Source organism: Vipera ursinii (assembly GCF_947247035.1).
Source record: "Vipera ursinii genome assembly, chromosome: 2".
NCBI lineage: Eukaryota > Metazoa > Chordata > Lepidosauria > Squamata > Viperidae > Vipera > Vipera ursinii.
The window spans coordinates 12876202-12899822 of record NC_139513.1 but is presented as its reverse complement, the minus strand read 5'-3'; the positions used below and the strand labels follow the sequence as shown (position 1 = coordinate 12899822).

The 23621-nt window shown below is 44.3% G+C and overlaps 2 protein-coding genes across 3 annotated transcripts; both read left to right on the top strand.

The window, feature by feature from the left end:
* Positions 1-633: 633 nt before the first annotated feature.
* LOC310636541 (zinc finger protein 197-like) lies at positions 634-18088 on the top strand. Its single transcript, XM_083356488.1, has 7 exons — positions 634-772; positions 1377-1474; positions 1574-2138; positions 2385-2502; positions 2623-2705; positions 3325-3451; positions 17932-18088. Exons 3-7 carry the CDS (start codon positions 1737-1739, stop codon positions 17946-17948), a joined length of 747 nt encoding a protein of 248 aa, XP_083212614.1. The 5' UTR covers positions 634-772; positions 1377-1474; positions 1574-1736; the 3' UTR covers positions 17949-18088.
* LOC310636504 (uncharacterized protein) lies at positions 17270-22568 on the top strand. 2 transcript variants are annotated; one of them, XM_083356418.1, is made up of 6 exons: positions 17270-17327; positions 18129-18691; positions 18942-19059; positions 19178-19260; positions 19880-20006; positions 20908-22568. In XM_083356418.1, exons 2-6 carry the CDS (start codon positions 18290-18292, stop codon positions 21999-22001), a joined length of 1824 nt encoding a protein of 607 aa, XP_083212544.1. In that variant the 5' UTR covers positions 17270-17327; positions 18129-18289; the 3' UTR covers positions 22002-22568. The 2 variants fall into 2 exon arrangements, with proteins under 2 accessions (XP_083212544.1, XP_083212543.1); XM_083356417.1 differs by lacking the exon at positions 17270-17327 and adding an exon at positions 17920-18029.
* The last annotated feature ends 1053 nt before the right edge of the window (positions 22569-23621 follow it).

Sequence of the window (23621 nt, the reverse complement as noted above, 5' to 3'; positions counted from 1 at the left end):
TTGTTTACTTTTGATGCTGTTTACTTTTGATACCGTTTCTTCAGAATTATTCTCATTTTTCCTGCTGCCACTTGCCGTTTTGAACCACAGTTGGCCGCCCAGAGCCAAGAATTTGAAAAGGCAGCTGTAATAATTGAACTCGCCAAATAAAAAATCAATACACATCTTAATTTCCTAACCCTTCGCTTACTATTTTGTGACTTGCCAGGCCCTTTATCTTCCCTCACTTCAGGATTGAGTTTGCCAAAAACCACATCACACAAGCCGGGTTTAAAAGAGAGGTACCTGTTTCTTTTGAGCCGCCACAGAGATTTTGTCAGTATTCACAAGATGGCAGATCGTTCTTAGACATTAAAAAGGGAAAGTCTAGAAAACGTTGCCTGCTGGAGACAGGCAATGTTAGAGGGACCCTTTCCTTCTACTCCAATGCCCATCATCCCAGGCCCGCATGGAACATACTGATCTCCCCTATTCCCTTGCAGCGTCTATCTAGCGTTGCGTGCAGGATCCACCAGGGGGCTCCGTGGATTGCCGTTACAAAGCCCTCACCTGCCCCCCGCTTCAGGAAAGAACGGAGGATGCGCTCTTCCAGCAGGTCCAGAACAGGCTGATAATACTTCCGCCCGTTTTAGAGGGGCCTTTCTGCTCTCTCGGTCTCTCTCTCCCCCTGCCTCCTCCCCGCTGCGAGCCTTAGGCTAAGCTCTGGCAGGACTCCAAAAGGCTGCGAGGGAGCTTTGCACGGATGGAGATCAAAACCTGACTCCGGAGTTCAGTAAGTGGGGGGACGTTTCTTTCACGGGCTGGACCGTGGATGGAGACAATCAAAACTTCAGGTTGGGAGGCGTGGAAAGGGGGGAACCCGGGGACCCATGTTCCCATGCCCCACCTGTGCATGCACGGGCCAGGGAGGAAAGAAATCAAATCTCCGGACGCGATGCGTTGCCTCCTGGAAGAAAATCAGGATCGCCGGAAAGGTCGGAGCTATTCAGGATTAGGCTAAAATTGGGGAAACTCTTTCCAGGAGATGCTTGAATGAAAATATCATGTTAAGGTGGTTTATTGATTCGGGTAGTCTGTTTGCATTGAATGGTATTTTCTTGATTGTGATTTCTCAGGTAGCCATAGCAGTTTTGGCCAGGACTTTAATGAGGTTCTGCTGGCTAAAGTGATACTGGAAGTTCAAATCTTGATTGATTTACCTATTAAATTGATTTAGAAAGCCACTCATCTCAATGGCTATTTGGGACCTGTGACATTTATGATCTGGATTGTACAGAGATTGCTTTTCACGCTGCAAGTAGCCATCAAAATTATTTGAATAAACATGAATAAGAAATCAAAAATATATTTTAAATTTATGTATCCAAACTATTTAGTCCTTGAAAGAAGTTGATCCAGAAGGTTACTGCCGATTTTTTTCCACGCAGAGATACATCACTTCCTACAAAGATTTTGCCTCTCTTCTCAGATATTGGTGGGTTCGTAAGAATTTCTTATTTGGGTTTTTGTGTGTGCTCAATTGTTAAGTTGGTCAACCTGTATTTCTGGGATTTTCTTTTGTTTTCCATTTCAGATATATAAGTTGGAAATCTTTCCTGATTGTTCTTGAGTCTTAAATATGTTGTGTGAAAAGAGGGCTAAATGGCCTTTGGAGATTTTGACCAACCTCTTCTGATTAGGAAAACCTGTGCAGATCCATCAGTCATTTTGGGACTGGATTAGAGACCAGAGAGAAGATGGAGGGACAATGCCCAGCTGGAAAAAGCCCTCCAACTGTTCAGCCTTGGAGCTGTGGGAAGAATGGGGCAATTCCTGGGCAGAAGAGTCAAGAAGTGGAAGCCAACAGTTCAGAGGTCCACTGCTGTCACTTCAGAAAAGTGCAGTTCCAGGAGGGGAGGGGACCCCGAGATGTTTGCAGTCAGCTTCACCGCCTTTGCTGTCAGTGGCTGCAGCCAGAAATACACACAAAGGCCCAGATGCTGGACCTGGTGCTCCTGGAGCAGTTCCTGTCTGTCCTTCCCCCAGAGATCGGAAAATGGGTGCGGGAGTGTGGAGCAGAGACCAGTTCCCAGGCGGTGGCCCTGGCTGAAGGATTCTTGCTGAACGTGGATGTGGAAAAGATGCAAGAAGAGTTCCAGGTGTGAGAATATAGTCTTAACAGGTCTAAAGAGGATCTCTCTGAATCTGTTAAATCTTTTATGTCAGAGTTTTCTGGAATTATTAATTCCTAAAGCAAGATGTTCTATTCTTCCAGAGGAAGTATTTGGAGCAATTCTTCCACTCTGTTTCGGGTTTCAACAATGACATTGGTGTCTACTAGTTTGAAGATGCAGTATGATAATTCATTTCTATCTCTGTGCTCTTCCTTTGTTTCTCCTGTCCAGAAAACCTTGGAAGCTATGACTGAGTATCCCAAAGGAGGGAAAGATTCATCCAAACCCTCTCAAGAGCTGCTGTTCAGGGAGAATTTCCAGAAAGGTCAAAGTCAGGACATCACGCCAGGTAACAGAAGGTCTTTCTGTTTTACGCGATATTTCAACATTTAGCTGATTCTTTAGCTGCACATCATTACGATCTCACTCTTTAACAAATCTGCTTCTGCCATTTTTCTCTGTCTCACAGAGAGCAGAAAGCTGTCCTTGGAATTTTTAGATTCACCTCCTCGTTGTGGTGGAGCTGAAGGTTTGATTGAACCACTACTTCAGGTAAGGAGGAGAAACATTGGAAAAGGCTATGAATCATTGATGGATTTTATTTTATTCTAGAGTTCAATGTATAAAATTGTTTCTAAGCAATACAAATTTGACATCAGGTCATTGAATATTCATGCTCAGATTAGTCTATCCTCTCTCTTCTGAGGGGATCTTTTGTCATATGCTTTCTCCTCCTGCTTTGCCATCAGATTTCATGGACCCGACAGTTGTGAGCATTGGGCTGTTCCTTCCATCTCCCAGGGTCATTCTCACATACCATTACAAAAAAAAATCCTTATTTTGCCTTTTGAAAAGCATCTTTGGTACAACTGTGATCTGGTGATTGAGAATCTCCATAGATATATATAATATTAAGTGGATATAAGACCCAACTGCCAATTGACCAAGAAAACTATTTTAGTTGGCTATGCTGAAAGACATTCCAAATACCACCAACTAGATCCAACGTGTTTCAGCTATGTCATCAGCCAAAAGCAGTGAAATCTCACTCTGAATTCTGCAGAAGATGCCCATTTTGTTCACTGGATCTCTTCCCTTGTAGTTAGTGGAAGAAAACTATCAAATTATTCTGGGATTATGTGTTAATAAGGACACTTCTTTTCTTCTTCAGGATGTTGTATCTTTTGAGGAAGTGGCTGTGCATTTCTCCAAGGAGGAATGGTCTCAGCTGAATCCTGCCCAAAAAGCACTTCACGGAGAAGTCATGCTGGAGAATTCCAGGAATCTGGATTCTCTGGGTAAGAATTTATTTATTTATTTATTTTATTTTATTGGATTTGTATACCGCCCTATTCCCGTAGGACTCAGGGCGGTTTACAGGTCAGTTAAAACCATGAAATACAAAAAATTAAAATCAATTAAAACAAATTAAATTCAAGCCCCAAGAATAAATCTAAAACCTAGTTAAATTAACAGCCCCACAGTCTGGACCAAACAGATCAAAGAGCCAAGTTTTCAGGTCCCGGCGAAATGAGCGAAGGTCGGGGGCAGTCCTACGTTCCGTGGGTAGTTGGTTCCATAGGGCAGGCGCACCCACAGAGAACGCCCTTCCCCTGGGAATAACCCGCCAGCATTCATTAACCGGCAGTACCCTGAGAAGGCCCTCCCTGTGGGGGGGGCACAGGACGATGGGAAGATGATGCCGGCAGCAGGTGTTCCCTTAGATAGTCTGGACCCAAGCCATTTAGGGCTTTATATGTCATTACCAGCACCTTGAATCTCACCCGGAGGGCAACCGGAAACTAATGTAGCTCACGGAGAAGAGGTGTTACACGGGAGTATCAGGAAGCTCCCATCAAAACTCACGCGGCTGAATTCTGCACCAGTTGAAGCCTTCGGGTGGTCCTCAAGGGCAGCCCCATATAGAGGGCATTGCAGTAGTCTAACCGGGAGGTCACGAGCGCATGAGTGACTGTGCGTAGAGCATCTCGGTCCAGATAGGGATGCAACTGGCGCACCAGGCGAATCTGGGCAAAAGCCCCCCTGCTCAGGGCTCCTATATGATTTTCCAAACTGAGCTGTGAATCCAGGAGGACGCCCAAGTTGCGAGCCCTATCAACAGGGGGTAAAACCTCATCCCTATCTGTGCTTGGAAACATAGAGAGGTCAGGGGGTGGGAGGACCAGGATGATATTTCTGATAAAAAACATCATTTATTGATATTCTGACTTTATTTTTTCTATATAATAAAGCTAGCGCACGAACTCCAATATTACTTGCTCCTGCTGTTTTCCCTAAAACCTTATGCCATGGGCTGAGCTGAGGGAGACTGGCCCAAAGTCACCCAGCCAGCATTCATGCCTATGGCAGAACTAGTAGTCTCACACACCCAGTTTCTAGCCTGGTGCCTTAACCGTTCGACCAATCTGACTTTATGGAAGAAGGAAATTTATTGCATGAAAAATTGAAAAACTGCCTAGCCTTCTTTTTTACATAAAGGATTTTTTTTTAAAAAAATGCTTTCTGCTCATAAAATACATTCATTTCCATATCATAGAAGATACTAGCCAGAATCTGAGGGACAGGCTGCATGCAGGGATGGTGTGGCCTCTCTTGAGCAAGGTCCTACCCACTAGGGGTTCAGTATTGACTCCTGAGCCTGGTCATTGGCTCCCCGTTGGGCGTGAGCTGCTATAAGCAGCACTGGATGAGCCCTGAGAGGGATGTTCCCTTCCAAGAGATGTGCCCACTTGTGTACAGAGGTTAACATTAGCCTAAGTTGAGGGTGGGGAGCTATTGCCATCCAGGAATTCCCCTTGGCTTTCAGAGATTTTGCTTCCCAGACAAGAGATGAGATTTTCATTGAAGTTCAGGACCGGGTGGATATGTTGCTAACCGAGCATGATACAGTATTCGGTGCCCTTAGGGAGTACATGGAAATATGGAATGGTCCCAGGTCAAAGATTAGATCAGGAAGAAAAGGTTTGATTCTTCTCCTATTCTTGCTACAGTTTCCATTTTTCTTTTTCAAGGCTTTAATGGGCAAGAAAATAAGAATTGCAAGGAAGAATGCCAAATGATCCATTCAAAAGAGGGGAAAGGAAAATTTTCAAATCAGATACAGCCAAAGAGTGGTGAATCAAAGAAATCACAAAGTGGAATGAAAAAAGGCTTTCCGAGGGTCAGTTGGCTTCCTAACCATAGAAGCATTGATATGGGAGAAGAATCATATAACTCCAGGGAGAGTGGAAAGACCTATAATTATTACTCTCTTAGAAGTCATGAAAGAAATCACAAAGGAGAAAGACCTTATAAATGCATGGAGTGTGGAAAGACCTTTACTTGTAGCAGTAGTCTCAATTACCATAAAAGGATCCACACTGGAGAGAAGCCATATCAGTGCACAGAATGTGGAAAGACCTTTACTTGTAGCAGTCATCTCAATTCCCACAAGAGGATCCACATTGGAGAGAAGCCATATCAATGCCTGGAATGTGGAAAGACCTTTACTTTTAGTGCTAACCTCAATTCCCATAAGAGGATCCACACTAGAGAGAAGCCATATCAATGCCTGAAATGTGGAAAGACCTTTACTGATTGCAGTAGTCTCAATTACCATAAAAGGATCCACACTGGAGAGAAGCCATATCAATGCATGGAATGTGGAAAGACCTTTACTTGTAGCAGTAGTCTCAATTACCATAAAAGGATCCACACTGGAGAGAAGCCATATCAATGCATGGAATGTGGAAAGACCTTTACTTGTAGCAGTAGTCTCAATTACCATAACAGGATCCACACTGGAGAGAAGCCATATCAATGCCTGGAATGTGGAAAGACCTTTACGTGTAGCAGTAGTCTCAACTCCCATAAGAGAATCCACACTGGAGAAAAGCCATATCAATGCCTGGAATGTGGAAAGACCTTTACCTGTAGCAGTCATCTCAATTCCCATAAGAGGATCCACACTGGAGAGAAGCCTTATGAATGCATAGAATGTGGAAAGACCTTTACTTGTAGCAGTCATCTCAATTCCCACAAGAGGATCCACACTGGAGAGAAGCCATATCAATGCCTGGAATGTGGAAAGACCTTTACTTTTAGTGCTACCCTCAATTCCCATAAGAGGATCCACACTAGAGAGAAGCCATATCAATGCCTGAAATGTGGAAAGACCTTTACTGATTGCAGTAGTCTCAATTACCATAAAAGGATCCACACTGGAGAGAAGCCATATCAATGCATGGAATGTGGAAAGACCTTTACTTGTAGCAGTAGTCTCAATTACCATAAAAGGATCCACACTGGAGAGAAGCCATATCAGTGCATAGAATGTGGAAAGACCTTTACTTGTAGCAGTCATCTCAATTCCCACAAGAGGATCCACACTGGAGAGAAGCCATATCAATGCCTGAAATGTGGAAAGACCTTTACTGATTGCAGTAGTCTCAATTACCATAAAAGGATCCACACTGGAGAGAAGCCATATCAATGCATGGAATGTGGAAAGACCTTTACTTGTAGCAGTAGTCTCAATTACCATAAAAGGATCCACACTGGAGAGAAGCCATATCAGTGCATAGAATGTGGAAAGACCTTTACTTGTAGCAGTCATCTCAATTCCCACAAGAGGATCCACACTGGAGAGAAGCCATATCAATGCCTGGAATGTGGAAAGACCTTTACTTTTAGTGCTAGCCTCAATTCCCATAAGAGGATCCACACTAGAGAGAAGCCATATCAATGCCTGAAATGTGGAAAGACCTTTACTGATTGCAGTAGTCTCAATTACCATAAAAGGATCCACACTGGAGAGAAGCCATATCAATGCATGAAATGTGGAAAGACCTTTACTTGTAGCAGTAGTCTCAATTACCATAAAAGGATCCACACTGGAGAGAAGCCATATCAATGCATGGAATGTGGAAAGACCTTTACTTGTAGCAGTAGTCTCAATTACCATAAAAGGATCCACACTGGAGAGAAGCCATATCAATGCCTGGAATGTGGAAAGACCTTTACTTGTAGCAGTAGTCTCAACTCCCATAAGAGAATCCACACTGGAGAAAAGCCATATCAATGCCTGGAATGTGGAAAGACCTTTACCTGTAGCAGTCATCTCAATTCCCATAAGAGGATCCACACTGGAGAGAAGCCTTATGAATGCATAGAATGTGGAAAGACCTTTACTTGTAGCAGTCATCTCAATTCCCATAAGAGGATCCACACTGGAGAGAAGCCATAAAAATGCCTGGAATGTGGAAAAACCTTTACTTGTAGCACTAACCTCAATTCCCATAAGAGGATCCACACTGGAGAGAAGCCATATCAATGCCTGGAATGTCGAAAGACTTTTACTTGTAGCACTAGCCTCAATTCCCATAAGAGGATCCACACTGGAGAGAAGCCATATCGATGTCTGGAATGTGGAAAGACTTTCTCTTATAATTACTCCCTTACAATGCATCAAAGGAATCACAAAGGAAAAAGACCTTAAAAATGCATGGAGTGTGGAAAAACTTTTACTTGTAGCAGTAGTCTCAATTCCCATAAGAGGATCCACACTGGAGAGAAGCCATATCAATGCCTGGAATGTGGAAAGACCTTCTCTTATAATTACTCTCTTACAATCCATCATAGGATTCACAAAGGAAAAAGACCTTATAAATGCATGGAGTGTGGAAAGAGCTTTACTCATACCGATCATCTTAATTCCCATAAGATGATCCACACGGGAGAGAAGCCATATCATTGTATGAAGTGTGGAAAGACCTTTACTTATAGCAGTAGTCTTAATTCCCACAAGACAATTCACATAAGAGAGATGTCATATAAATGTGTGGAATGTGGGAAAGGTTTTAGGTGGAATTGTGCTCTTATATCCCACAAAAGAATCCACACAGGGGAGAAGCCCTATCAATGCATGGAGTGTGGGAAGAGCTTTTCCTGGAGTTCCACTCTTTCTTGGCATAGAAGGATTCATACACGGGAGAAACTATATCAATAAAGGAAGTGTGAAAAGAGCTTTGAAAGGAAAATTTTAAAACTGCACAGGTTTCCTTTTTTGTATACAAAATGGATTTCTTTCACAATGCTTTCTGCTGATAAAATACAAAATAATCATTTCCATGCCACAGAGGATATTAACAGGAATCTGAGGGGAGGGTTGCATACAGGAATGGTATGGCCTCTCTCCTTCCCCCTCAAGAATGGGCCTCTTACCGCAGCCTCGGTAAAATGTTCTCTGATAGTTTTTTTTTTTTATTCTGTGATTCACTTTGTGTTTCATATTCAAGAGACTAACTGTTAAGCATCAAGCAATATTTTTTTAACGGGCAGTTTTCTGTGGCTATTCCCCACACACATACATCTTTATAAATGCAGAGGAGATTGTCATCAAGGAAGTGGCAGCTGTCTCTAAACAATGGAAAAACAAAAACAAAAGGAGACAGCAGCGAAGAAGGGGTAAGTGAGCAGAGATTTTGAATAAACTAAGGAAAAATGGAATAAAAACCTCTTCCTTCACTCTTTTGCTAATAAGATGGATGAAAGACTTCATTTAAACATATCCAACTGATTTTTTACTACTCAGCCTCCCTCGGCTTTACTGAAACCTGCCTAAATGAACCAATTGATGATATCAGCTTGCATTTCCCAGGATTTCAGATACAGAGGGTGGACAGAATTGCAGAAACCTCCAGTAAAAAAGGAAGGGTGTCTCTGCTTTTATAACTACAACTAATGGTGTAAAAATGTAACCACACTAAAGAAATCCTGTTGTGTGGACTTAGAGACATTAATTATCAATTGTAAACCATTTTATTCTCCATGAGAGTTTTCGTCATTCGTTCTATTTGCAATGTATATTCCTCCAAAGCTTGAATAAACAATGCATTACAAACTCTGGCTGACTTGATTATGTGGGCTGAAGACAGATACACAGATTGGCTCCACATTGTGTTACATTTCAAGAGTGCTAACTTAATCCCGGGACGCTGTGGTTCAGTGGGTTCGGACGCTGAGCTTGTTGATCAAAAGGTCGGCAGTTTGGTGGGTCGAATCCCGAGTGCCGCATAACAGAGTGAACGCCTGTTACTCGTCTTAGCTTCTGCCAACCTAGCAGTTTGAAAGCACGTAAAAATGGAAGTAAAAAAATAGGGATCACTACGGTGGGAAGGTAACAGCGTTCCGTGCGCCTTTGTTGTCTAGTCTTGACGGCCACATGACCACGGAGATGTCCTCAGACAAGCGCTGCCTCTTCGGCTTTGAGACAGAGATGAGCACCGGCCCCTAGAGTTGGAAATGACTAGCACGCATATGCCGGGGAACCTTTACCTTTTACTAACTTAATCCAAGACCTACCAAGGTATTTTCAGCCTGTCAATTGTCTTATCCCCCCTTCCGATAGCAACATGTTCTGTAAGGGAATAAAGTCCCTTATAAGAAGGGGGTACTGAAGAAGTGCAAACCTTGAGCGCTAAAGGGCAATTTCCTAGCACGGTCCAAAAAAAGCATATAAGCTTGCTGATCTTTGTCTATGCCTCTTTGGGCATAATCCCCCATTGCCTCAAGGACCCCCCAAATCATTTGATCTTCCTGGAGGCTATACATTAGGCATATTAGCCAAAGAGCATTGTATTTAATGAAGATTTCAGCTTTCAAATCCCAACAGATTTTAAGCTTAGAAAAGTTCCTTACCACACTTTCAAAAGTGCTGAGGGCACGTTCCTTATTCTTACTCATCTTCATTTCATATTTCCCCTGTACTGAGCCCATGTATTTAGGTCAATTAAATCCCTCGTGCAGCCAGTTGGGCCACAAGAGATCCACTGAACTCCCTGTTGTGATTTAGGGTCAGCCTGTGGGTTCGGCAGTTGGGTCGGACGATTCAGAGGAGGAGGAGGAGGAGGAGGAGGAGGAGGAGGAGGGGTTTGGAGAGCCTGCAGAGGACAGTTCTGAGGCTTTGCAGAGCTCTCAGCCAGGCCCCTCCCATCTGGTTACTACTCAGACCCAGCTGTGTGAGCCTGACAGTGTGGATGAATATGACCCACAGCTGGCCCTGTTCAAGGACGCCCGACGCAGGAGGCAGTCAATCAGGAGTAAACAGAGGAAGGCAATGGGGCACCTCGGAAGGAGGCAAAGGGAAGCCACGCCTTGAACTGTTTAAAAGGGGAATGTGTGGGAGGGCTGGTTGCTGAAGGCAACCATTTGAGCAGCTTCTGTTTTTGTGGTTCGTATTTTGTTTTCCTCAGTTTGCTCTGTTTTGGATCTGTTTTGTGTAAATAAATTTGGCGGGCTCACTTCCAGCCTTTTGCCTTTTGTAAAGGGGTTGTCCCTGACTTTTCTGCAGGGCCGGTAGTAGGCTGGAACAGAACACTCGGATCCGAGAGGCACAGCAGCAGGATGTGTTGGTGGCTCAGCGGAAGGAGGAGGTGGGGCCAGATTCTCCTTAGACGGTCACGGATGGACTCTTGTATTATTGTGACGGGCTCTGCGTTACAGGAGGGCCACTCAGGGGACTCATCCTCAGCCAGTATCACGATAACCCGGCGGCGGGGCATTTTGGCCTGTTCAAGACCCTGAACCTGGTCTCCCGTATCTTCTGGTGGCCCCAAATCCGACATGACGTCCAGTCCTATGTCACTTCTTGTATCCCATGCAGACAGGCCAAGTCAGCGACAGGGGCCCCGCCTGGATTACTGCAGCCCTTGCCGACACCCAAAAGGCCCTGGGGGGCTGTGTCCATGGACTTTCTGACGGATTTATGTTCATTCAGCAGGTGTTTCAGCTGTGCGGCCTCCCTGTTAGAGTCGTCTCTGATAGAGGGGCCCAGTTACAGCCCATTTCTGGGAGGACTTGATGCATGCGTTGGATATCAAGATTTGCCTCTTTTCCGCGCATCATCCTCAAACTGACGGGGGAACCGAGAAGGTCATCGGTATTCTGGAACAATATCTGCGCTGCTACGTCAATCTGCAGCAAAACAATTGGGTGGACTATCTGGCCATAGCTGAGTTTGCATTCAACAATTCGCAGCACACCTCCACACAGATGACACCGTTCTTGGCCAATGTGGGATATCACCCCTGGTTTTTCCCCCTTTCTCCCGTGGACTCACCGGAGCCAGCAGCGAACGACTACATGGCAGAGTTACAGGCGATCCATCGATTGGTGTGACGTCAGTTAGAGAAGGCCAAGGCTGATTACAAAAGGTTTGCTGATCGGTCAAGGTGGGATACGCCTCCACTATCAGTGGGAGATCGGGTCTGGTTGTCCACCAGGAACCTACCGTCAACACGGCCGGTGAGAAAGTTAGATCACCGATACTTAGGACCGTTCCCAATCGAAGCTGTCATCAATCCAGTCGCCTATCACTTAACTCTGCCACGTTCCCTGCGCGTGCATCCAGTCTTTCATCGGTCTCTGTTGGTCCCCGAGCAACTGGCCTGTCCACTCTGCCGAGCGGAACCTCCCCCATCAGGACATCGTGATGGAGACAGCACCCCCGAGTACGAGGTCGCCAGAATCATGGACTCCCATTAGCTGAAAGGTCGTTTCCAGTACCTGATTGAATGGAAAGGCTACGGACCAGAGGAGTTCGCCTGGGAGTACACGACCACCGTTCATGCTCCTGCTTTGGTGTCTGCTTTTCATGAACAATTTCCATCCCGACCGCATCCGGATCAGCAGACCCGAGGGAAGGGCCCTGCGGTGCAGGATAGTGTTGTGATTCAGGGTCAGCCTGTGGGTTCGGCAGTTGGGTCGGACAATTCAGAGGAAGAGGAGGAGGAGGGGTTTGGAGAGCCTGCAGAGGACAGTTCTGAGGCTTCGCAGAGCTCTCAGCCAGGCCCCTCCCATCTGGTTACTACTCAGACCCAGCTGTGTGAGCCTGACAGCGTGGATGAAGATGACCCACAGCTGGCCCTGTTCAAGGATGCCCGACGCAGGAGGCAGTCAATCAGGAGTAAACAGAGGAAGGCAATGGGGCACCTCGGAAGGAGGCAAAGGGAAGCCACGCCTTGAACTGTTTAAAAGGGGAATATGTGGGAGGGCTGGTTGCTGAAGGCAACCGTTTGAGCAGCTTCTGTTTTTGTGGTTTGTATTTTGTTTTGCTCAGTTTGCTCTGTTTTGGGTCTGTTTTGTGTAAATAAATTTGGCGGGCTCACTTCCAGCCTTTTGCCTTTTGTAAAGGGGTTGTCCCTGACTTTTCTGCAGGGCCGGTAGTAGGCTGGAACAGAACACTCCCTTGCAATGTGAACATTCCTGGTCAGTGACACAATGGCCTAGCAAGGAGCCGTGGGTGGCTGAGATCAATTTCACACTTAGGACTGGACAACAGAAGGAAGCATATTGGGAATAGGAATAGGAATAGAAATAGAAATAGAAATAGAAATAGAAATAATAGAAATAGAAATAGAAGAGAAGAGAAGAGAAGAGAAGAGAAGAGAAGAGAAGAGAAGAGAAGAGAAGAGAAGAGAAGAGAAGAGAATACTTGGTTATTCCAACAAGTGGCTCTGGACTGGCTATGTTTGTTAAATTTGGCTTTTACTGAGTTCAATTGTCATGTATCTATTATATTTACTGTTTAATTATTTTTTTAATTTTGTATTTCATGTTTCTTAAATTTTTTGCTGTGAGCCGCCCTGAGTCCTTAGGGAGAAGGGTAGCATATAAATTCAATAAATTCAATTCAATTCAATTCAACCACCTGGTGAGGAAGGAAAGCCTATACTATTTCAGACACAGTTGTCCAATGTCTAAACCTTCCATGTACCTATAAAAGGCGCTCATGTAACACATCCACTTGCAAACTGTTGAGGCTCGAGAGTACAGGGTTCATCAGTGTTGGCAGTGGAGCAGAGGTCGACCTCGAGGCCTCTCGCTTGTGGAGTTCCTCAGGGGTCGGTCCTCTCGCCTCTCCTGTTCAACATCTACATGAAACTGCTGGGTGAGATCATTCGTGGTTTTGGAGTTGGGTATCATCAGTACGCTGATGATACCCAGCTTTTAATTTTGACCCCAAACCACCCCAGTGATGCCCTCGACGTGATGTCCCGTTGCCTGGAAGCGGTTTGGGTCTGGATGGGGAGGAACAGACTCCAACTCAACCCCGACAAGACTGAGTGGCTGTGCATACCGGCATCCCAGGATATTCAGAATATTCCATCTCTTTCTATGGGGGGTGAGCTATTACCCCCCCGTAGATAGGGCTCACAACTTGGGAGTCCTCCTAGATTCACGGCTTACTTTGGAAGACCACATAGTGGCCGTGACTAGGGGGGCCTTCGCCCAGGTTCGCCTGGTGCGCCAGTTGCGGCCCTATCTAGACCGGGATGCCCTTTGTACAGTCACTCATGCGCTCGTGACCTCTCGTTTGGACTACTGCAACGCTCTCTACATGGGGCTACCCTTGAGGATCACTCGGAGGCTCCAACTGGTACAGAATGCAGCGGTGAGAGTTGTGTTGGGAGTCTCCCGATACTCCCATGTTACACCTCTGCTCCGTGAGCTGCATTGGCTCCCAGTTGTCTTCCGGGTGAGATTCAAGGTACTGGTAATGGTGTTCAAGGCCCTACATGGCATGGGCCCGGAGTACCTCAGGGATCACCTGCTGCCGGCATCAACTTCCCTCCGCCCTGTGCATTCCCACAGAGAGGGCCTCCTCAGGGTGCCACCAGTCAGAGAATGTCGTCTGGTGGCCTCCAGGGGGAGGTCCTTCTCTGTGGGCACCCCGGATTTATGGAATCTGTTGCCGGTCAAGCTCCGGATGGCGCCCGACCTTCGCTCCTTCCGACGCGATCTGAAGACCCACTTATTCGAACAAGCCGGCCTGGCCTGATGGGGGGGGGATTTTACTGTTGTTTTTAATATATTTATTGTTTTAGCTGGGCATTGTGTTTAATTCTTTTTAACTTTTGTATCTTTGTATTTTTATATGTTTGCCCTGTTCACCGCCCTGAGTCCTTCGGGAGAAGGGCGGTATATAAATAAAATAATAATAATAATAATAATAATAATAATAATTATTATTATTATTATTATTATTATTATTATTATTATTATTATTATTATTATTATCCCCCTTGCTTTCTAAACACCCCCAGATGCAGAAGGTTAGGTGCAGCTGAGGCCAACCAACCCTAATCCAGCCCTGGTCAATGGTAGGATATAAGTCAGGGAGACAATCACTCCCATGAACCACACAGGTCACTCAAACCACATCCTAAGGGGAAAGAGAAAAAATAATCTTACCTTGTCATCAGCCTTTCCGGAGTAGAAAAGGAATCAAAAAGGCAAACAACTAAAACCCTGTTCCTCTATCTATGAGACACCAATCTCCCATTCATTTCTCCATCATGGCCCCTTGTTTTGAGGTAAAATTTCTAAACCTTCCATGAGTTTGAGCTTTCTCTCCATTTTCGAACTTGTTTTCTTTTGATGCCTCTTTTTTCAGGCAAGATAATTTGTTCAGGATTATTCTCATTTTTCCTGACACCAGTTGCTGTTTTCAACCACTGTTAGCTGCCCAGAGGCATGAATTTGGAAAGGCAGGTGTAATGATTGAACTCACTAAATTTTAAAAAAATCAATACAAATCTTAATTTTCCTAACCCTTCACTCCCTGTTTTGTGACTCTTCCAGCCCTTTTATCTTCCCTGTCTTCAGGGCTGAGTTTGCCAACAACCACATCACACAACCTGGGCTTCAAAGAGAGGCTCCTCTTTCTTTTGAGCCTCCACAGAGATTTTCTCAATATTCATAAGATCATAGATGGTTCTTGGACACTAAAAAAGTCTAGTAATTGCTGCCTGCTGTAGACAGACAATGTTAGAGGGACTTTCCTTCATCGAATCATCCCAGGCCCACATGGAACATGATGATTTCCCCTACGCCCTTACAGCGTCCATCTAGCATTCCGCGCAGGGTCCACCGGAAGGCTCCTGGGGTAGCCGATTGAATGGCAGGGCAGCACTCACCTGACGCCACTTCAGGAGGGAACCCAGCATGAAAGCTTTCACCCGAGGCGTATAGCATTTTGCAGAAAAGGCTGAAAGTGCTTCCGCCCTTCCTACAGAGTCCAATTCTGGTTTTCCTCATCCGCCCCCCTCACTGCGAGCCTTAGGCTGAGCCTTCCCAGGATTCCAAAAGACTGGAAGGGAGACTTGCACGGATGGAGATCAAAACCTGACTCCGGAGTTTGGTAAGTGGGCTGGACCGTGCATGCAGACATGTAAAACTTCATCAGGTTTGGAATCGTGGAAATGGGGGAGTTTGGGGTCTCATGTTCACCTGCGGCCCTCCTGTTCATGCACTGGCCAGGCAGAGAAGAAATCAAAGCTCCAGACGTGCTGCACTGCCTCCAGGAAGAAAATCAGGATCTTGCTAAGTACAAATAGTCAAAGGCCTTCTCTGCATATAGAAATTATTATCAATGTATCATGTGTGAACAGAGTTTCAGGACAATGAATTCGTCTCACAAAAGAAACTAGAACGAGAAGCCATGAAATCCATGTTCAAATATTTTGAAGCATGTTGAAGCATTACAGTCATGGTGGCACAGTGGATAGAATGCAGTATTAGAGGCTACTTCTGTTAACTGCCCACAGTTTGATTCCCATGCACTCACGTTTGATTCAACTTTACATTCTTCTGAGGCCAGTAAAATGAGGACCCAAATTGTGGGGGGCAATAGGCTGACTCTTAAGAGTTTACAGAATATAGAAAAGCACTCTGAAGCGGTATATAAGTTTAAATGCTATTGTGATTTTGTCTTTATAATTATAAGGAAATGTCTAAATTCAATTTAAATAAATTTATTTAAAGTTAATTGGATTCTAATTACATTTGAATAAAATTTTGGATTTAAATAAAATTAAATAGTGCATATGGTTATTCATAATACTTTTTTAAAATTCAAGTGTATTAAATACTGAGAAAAAAATGCTGAAAAGGATCAGGCTATTGGCAAGAGAGATGCTATTTGCATTCTTTTTAAATTACTTCTTAACTCTATTTCCCCATTGTTTATTTCATTAATTTAGATAAATCTCTTTGTTGTTCTTGCACTGCCACTGCTAAACCCAGACTAATCTCTTCAAACCATGGGAGTTTTCAGCTCTTTTAGGTAGAAGAAAATTGGTATTTTCTTTAGTGCAGTTGCCTTACATTATCTTCAAAATTCCTACTCATATTTCCGGAGCTGTATTCCCTATTGAGTACTGAAATGAAGCCATTTTCCTTTTTCCCCTCATGGCATTTCAACTTTATATGTACTCCTCAAGTTTTGCCTTCCTACATTTTGTAATTCCACCTTTTCTCCAGTCACCTATGAGACACCATTCATTTCTCCATCATGGACATTTCTTTTGAGGTAAAATTTCTACAACTTCCATGATTTGAGCTTTCTCTCCATTTTGGAACTTGTTTACTTTTGATACCGTTTCTTCAGAATTATTCTCATTTTTCCTGCTGCCACTTGCCGTTTTGAACCACAGTTGGCCGCCCAGAGCCAAGAATTTGAAAAGGCAGCTGTAATAATTGAACTCACCAAATAAAAAATCAACACACATCTTAATTTCCTAACCCTTCACTTACTATTTTGTGACTTGCCAGACCCTTTATCTTCCCTCACTTCAGGACTGAGTTTGCCAAAAACCACATCACACAAGCCGGGTTTAAAACAGAGGTACCTGTTTCTTTTGAGCCGCCACAGAGATTTTGTCAGTATTCACAAGATGGCAGATCGTTCTTAGACATTAAAAAGGGAAAGTCTAGAAAATGTTGCCTGCTGGAGACAGGCAATGTTAGAGGGACCCTTTCCTTCTACTCCAATGCCCATCATCCCAGGCCCGCATGGAACATACTGATCTCCCCTATTCCCTTGCAGCGTCTATCTAGCGTTGCGTGCAGGATCCACCAGGGGGCTCCGTGGATTGCCGTTACAAAGCCCTCACCTGCCCCCGCTTCAGGGAAGAACTGAGCATGCGCTCTTCCAGCAGGTCCAGAACAGGCTGATAATACTTCCGCCCGTTTTAGAGGGGCCTTTCTGCTCTCGGTCTCTCTCTCCCCCTGCCTCCTCCCCGCTGCGAGCCTTAGGCTAAGCTCTGGCAGGACTCCAAAAGGCTGCAAGGGAGCGTTGAACGGATGGAGATCAAAACCTGACTCCGGAGTTCAGTAAGTGGGAGGACGTTTCTTTCACGGGCTGGACCGTGGATGGAGACAATCAAAACTTCAGGTTGGGAGGCGTGGAAAGGGGGGAACCCGGGGACCCATGTTCCCCTGCCCCACCTGTGCATGCACGGGCCAGGGAGGAAAGAAATCAAATCTCCGGACGCGATGCGTTACCTCCTGGAAGAAAATCAGGATCGCCGGAAAGGTCGGAGCCATTCAGGATTAGGCTAAAATTGGGGAACCTCTTTCCAGGAGATGCTTGAATGAAAATATCATGTTAAGCTGGTTTATTGATTCGGGTAGTCTGTTTGCATTGAATGGTGTTTTCTTGATTGTGATTTCTCAGGTAGCCATAGCAGTTTTGGCCAGGACTTGAATGAGGTTCTGCTGGCTAAAGTGATACTGGAAGTTCAAATATTGATTGATTTACCTATTAAATTGATTTAGAAAGCCACTCATCTCAATGGCTATTTGGGACCTGTGACATTTATGATCTGGATTGTACAGAGATTGCTTTTCACGCTGCAAGTAGCCATCAAAATTATTTGAATAAACATGAATAAGAAATCAAAAATATATTCTAAATTTATGTATCCAAACTATTTAGTCCTTGAAAGAAGTTGATCCAGAAGGTTACTGCCGATTTTTTTCCACGCAGAGATACATCACTTCCTACAAAGATTTTGCCTCTCTTCTCAGATATTGGTGGGTTCGTAAGAATTTCTTATTTGGGTTTTTGTGTGTGCTCAATTGTTAAGTTGGTCAACCTGTATTTCTGGGATTTTCTTTTGTTTTCCATTTCAGATATAATTTGGAAATCTTTCCTGATTGTTCTTGAGTCTTAAATATGTTGTGTGAGAAGAGGGCTAAATGGCCTTTGGAGATTTTGACCAACCTCTTCTGATTAGGAAAACCTGTGCAGATCCACCACTCATTTTGGGACTGGATTAGAGACCAGAGAGAAGATGGAGGGACAATGCCCAGCTGGAAAAAGCCCTCCAGCTGTTCAGCCTTGGAGCTGTGGGAAGAATGGGGCAATTCCTGGGCAGAAGAGCCAAGAAGAGGAAGCCAACAGTTCAGAGGTCCACTGCTGTCACTTCAGAAAAGTGCAGTTCCAGGAGGGGAGGGGACCCCGAGATGTTTGCAGTCAGCTTCACCGCCTTTGCTGTCAGTGGCTGCAGCCAGAAATACACACAAAGGCCCAGATGCTGGACCTGGTGCTCCTGGAGCAGTTCCTGGCTTTCCTTCCCCCAGAGATGGAGAAATGGGTGCGGGAGTGTGGAGCGGAAACCAGTTCCCAGGCGGTGGCCCTGGCCGAAGGCTTCTTGCTGAACATGCATGTGGAAAAGATGCAAGAAGAATTCCAGGTGTGAGAATATAGTCTTAACAGGTCTAAAGAGAAGCTCTCTGAATTGTCAATTCCTTTCAGAGTTATCTGGGATTATTAACTCCTAAAGCGAGTTGTCCTACTCTTCCAGAGGATGTATTTGGGGCAGTTCTTCCACTCTGTTTCGGGTTTCAACAATGGACATTGCTCTCTACTAGCTTGAAGGTGCAGTATGATAATTCATTTCTATCTCTGTTCTTCCTTTGTTCCTCCTATCACATCATGTCCAGAAAACCTTGGAAGCTACGACTGAGTATCCCAAGGGGAGGATAGATTCATCCAAACCCTCTCAAGAGCTGCTGTACAGGGAGAACTTCCAGAAAGGTCAAAGTCAGGACATCACGCCAGGTAACAGAAGGTCTTTCTGTGTGATGTGAGATTTCAACATTTAGCTGATTCTTTAGCTGCACATCATTACGATCTCACTCTAAACAATCAAATTCTGCAATTTTTCTCTGTCTTACAGAGAGCAGAAAGCTGTCCTTGGAATTTTTAGAGTCACCTCCTCGTTGCGGTGGAGCTGAAGGATTGGCTGAACCACTTCTTCAGGTAAGGAGGTGAAATGTCAGAAAAGGTCCATGAAACCTGGATGGATTTCATTTTGTTCTAGAGTTCAATGTGTAAAATTGTTTCTAAGCAATACAAATTTGACATCAGGTCATTGAACATTCACGCTCAGATTAGTCTATCCTCTCTCTTCTGAGGGGATCTTTTGTCATATGCTTTCTCCTCCTGCTTTGCCATCAGATTTCATGGACCCGACAGTTGTGAGCATTGGGGCTGTTCCTTCTGTCTCCCAGGGTCATTCTCATATACCATTACAAAAAAAATCCTTATTTTGCCTTTTGAAAAGTATCTTTGGGACAACTGTGACCTGGGGAATGAGAATCTCCATGGATATATATACTATTAAGTGGATATAAGACGCAACTGCCAATTAATCAAGAAAACTATTTTAGTTGGCTGTGCTGAAAGACATTCCAAATGCCACCAACTAGATCCAATGTGCTTCAGTTATGTCATCAGCCAAAAGCAGTGAGATCTCACTCTGCATTCTGCAGAAGATGCCCATTTTGTTCACTGGATCTCTTTCCTAGAATTAATGGAAGAAAAATCTCGAATTATTCTGGAATTATCTGTTAATGGGGAAATGTCTTTTCTTCTTCAGGATGTTGTGTCTTTTGAGGAAGTGGCTGTGTATTTCTCCAAGGAGGAATGGTCTCAGCTGGATCCTGCCCAAAAAGCACTTCACGGAGAAGTCATGCTGGAGAATTCCAGGAATCTGGCTTCTCTGGGTAAGAATCCCTATCTGTGGTCGGAAATATAGAGAAGTCAGGGGGTGGGAGGACCTGGATGATATTTCTGATAAAAAACATCATTTACTGATATATTTATTTTTTCTAAATAATAAAGCTAGCGCACGAACCCCAATATTACTTGCTCCTGCTGTTTTCCCTACAGCCTTATGACATGGGCTGAGCTGAGGGAGACTGGCCCAAAGTCACCCAGCCAGCATTCATGCCTATGGCAGAACTAGTAGTCACACTCACCCAGTTTCTAGCCTGGTGCCTTAACCGTTTGACCAATCTGACTTTATGGAAGAAGGAAATTTATTGCATGAAAAATTGAAAAACTGCCTAGCCTCCTTTTTTACATAAAGGATTTTTTTAAAAAAAAATGCTTTCTGCTCATAAAATACTAAATATTCATTTCCATGCCATAGAAGATATTAGCCAGAATCTGAGGGACAGGCTGCATGGAGGGATGGTGTGGCCTCTCTTGAGCAGGGTCCTACCCACTAGGGGTTCAGTATTGACTCCTGAGCCTGGTCATTGGCTCCCCGTTGGGCGTGAGCTGCGATAAGCAGGACGGGATGAGCCCTGAGAGGGATGTTTCCTTCCAAGAGATGTGCCCACTTGTGTACAGAGTTTAACATTAGCCTATGTTGAGGGTGGGGAGCTATTGCCATCCAGGAATTCCCCTTGGCTTTCAAAGGATTCTGGTCTGTAGACAAGTGGGGATGAGACTTTCATTGAAGTTCGTGAGCTGGTGAGTATGTCACTTCCCCAGCATGATACTGTGTCCAATGCAATTCAGGAGTTTGTGACACCATGGAATAATGATTAGATTAGATCAGGAAGAAAAAGTGTGATTGTTCCTCTATTCTTGCTACAGTTTTCGTTTTTCTTTTTCAAGGCTTTAATGCGCAAGAAAATAAGAATTGCAAGGAAGAATGCCAAGTGATCCATTTAAAAGAGGGAAAAGGGAAGTTTTCAGATCAGATACAGGCAAAGAGTGATGAAACAAAGCAATCGCAAAGTGGAATGGAAAAAGGCTTTGATGTGGGAGAAGTACCATATAAATGCCTGGAGTGCGGAAAGAGCTTTACTCGTAGCAGTAGTCTCAATTCCCATAAGAGGATCCACAGTGGAGAGAAGCCATATCAATGCTTGGAATGTGGAAAGACCTTCTGTTATAATTACTCTCTTACAATCCATCATAGGAATCACAAAGGAAAAAGACCTTACAAATGCACGGAGTGTGGAAAGAGCTTTACTTGTGGCAGTAGTCTTAATTTCCACAAGAGGATCCACACGGGAGAGAAGCCATATCAATGTGTGGAGTGTGGAAAGCATTTTAGGAAGAGTAGTAATCTTTCCTCCCACCAGAGGATCCACACAGGAGAAAAGCCGTATCAATGTATGGAGTGTGGAAAGACCTTCTGTTATTCTAAGTCTTTTATAATCCATCAAAGGAATCACACAGGAGAAAGACCTTACAAATGCATGGAGTGTGGAAAGAGCTTTACTTGTACCGATCATCTGAATACCCATAAGATGATCCACACAGGAGAGAAGCCGTATCGTTGTGTGGAGTGTGGAAAGTCCTTTACTTGTAGCAGTAGTCTTAATTCCCACAAGACAGTCCACATAAGAGAGATGCCATATAAATGTGTGGAATGTGGAAAAGGTTTTAGGTGGAATTCTTCTCTTACCTCCCACAGAAGAATCCACACAGGGGAGAAGCCATATCAATGCATGGAGTGTGGGAAGAGCTTCTCTTATCATCACTCTCTTATAATCCATCATAGGAATCACAAAGGAGAAAAACCTTATGAATGCACGGAGTGTGGAAAGACCTTTACTAGTAACAGTGGTCTTAATTCTCACAAGAAAAGCCACACAGGGGAGAAGCCCTATCAATGCATGGAGTGTGGGAAGAGTTTTGCCAGGAGTTCCACTCTTTCTTGGCATAAAAGGATCCACACTCGGGAGAAACCATATCAATAAAGGAAGTGTGAGAAGAGCTTTGAAAGAAAATTTTTTAAAACTGCACAGGTTTCATTTTTTTATATCGAAAGTAGATTTCTTTCAAAAAGCTTTCTGCTGATAAAATACCAAATACTCGTTTCCATGCTACAGAAGATATTTTGAATAGAGTAAGGGATGTTGAATAAAGTAAGGAAAAAATGGAATAAAAAATCTCTTCCTTCACTCTTTTGCTAATAAGATTTTAAACACATGCAATTCTGATTTTTACAACTCAGTTGCCCTCTGCTTCACTGAAATCTGGCTAAATAAGTCAGTTGATGATTGTAGCTTGTGTATCCCAGGATTTCAGATACAGAGGGCGGACAGAATTGCAAAAACCTCCATCCTCCCATCCTTCCGAGGTAGGTAAAATGAGGACCCAGATTGCTGGGGCCAATAAGCTGACTTTGTAATAATGCCGCTTGGGGGGTGGGGGGCGAAAGCCCTAATAAACAGGCATATACATAGAATGAAGGCTATTGCTAAGCACATCGATTTGTACTTTAAATTGTAAGCCGCCCTGAGTCTTCGGAGAAGGTCGGGATATAAATGGGATTAAAAAAAAAGACGGGAATGGCATCTCTGCTTCTATGTCAACAACCAATGGTGTAAAAAGGTAACCACACTAAAGAAATTCTGTGATGTGGACTTAAGAGACATCAATTATCAATTGTAAACCATTTTATTCCCCACGAGAGTTTTCCTCATTCATTCTGTTTGCAATGTATATTCCTCCAAAACTTGAACAAACAAATGCATTACAAACTCTAGCTGACTTGATTATGTGGGCTGAAGACAGATACCCAAATTCGTTCCTCATTGTGTTAGGAGATTTCAACAGTGCTAACGTAAGCCAAGACCTACTAAGATACTTTCAGCATGTCAACTGTCTTACTAGGGGCAAGAAACATATGACAAATGTTTGTGGGAATTGGGTATGTCTAGCTTAGTGAAAAGGACTAGGGTTGGTGACATGATAGCAGTGTTCCAGTATTTGATGGGCTGTCAGAGAGAAGAAGGGGTCAACCTATTTTCCAAAGCATCAGAGGGCAATAATAGATGGAAACTAGTCAAGAAGAAAGGCAACCTAGAACTAAGGACTTGTGAAAACAACTAACTGGTGAAAAGGCTTCCCTTCAGAAATTGGGGATACTCCATCACTCCAGGCTTTTAAGAAGAGATTGGATATTCCATTGTCTGGAATGGTATATGTTCCCTGCTTGAGCAGGGGATTGGACTAGAAGACCTCAGAGGTCTCTTCCAACTGTTATTCTTTGAGAGAAGTGTTGCCCACCTCTCCCCCTCCCTTCATCCCTTCCTGGATACAGAGAGAGGAAGGGAAGGAGGGGAGGGAAACAGGAAGAAAGAAAGGGAAGGAAGGAAGGAGATGGGAATGAAGAGGGGAAGGAGGGAGGGAGATTGGAATGAGAGGGATAGAGGGCCTGGGGGAAGTCCTACCTTAGCACTTGGCCACCAGCAGCTCTGTTGCCCTTTTGCCATCCCCTGGTGGTCTCCCATCCTATTGCTGAGGATGCTTTGTTACAAAGCCAGGTCTCCTTGCATAGAGAGGGAGTGGGCCTCCCTCTGTCCCACACACTT

Coding starts and splice junctions, on each gene's coding strand:
- LOC310636504 (XM_083356418.1), top strand. CDS start 18,290: ATGGAGGGACAATGCCCAGCTGGAAAAAGCCCTCCAGCTGTTCAGCCT. Junction 19,261..19,879: donor TGGCTGAACCACTTCTTCAG/GTAAGGAGGTGA, acceptor TTTCTTCTTCAG/GATGTTGTGTCTTTTGAGGA. Junction 20,007..20,907: donor CAGGAATCTGGCTTCTCTGG/GTAAGAATCCCT, acceptor TTCTTTTTCAAG/GCTTTAATGCGCAAGAAAAT.
- LOC310636541 (XM_083356488.1), top strand. CDS start 1,737: ATGGAGGGACAATGCCCAGCTGGAAAAAGCCCTCCAACTGTTCAGCCT. Junction 2,503..2,622: donor AAGTCAGGACATCACGCCAG/GTAACAGAAGGT, acceptor TCTGTCTCACAG/AGAGCAGAAAGCTGTCCTTG. Junction 2,706..3,324: donor TGATTGAACCACTACTTCAG/GTAAGGAGGAGA, acceptor TTTCTTCTTCAG/GATGTTGTATCTTTTGAGGA.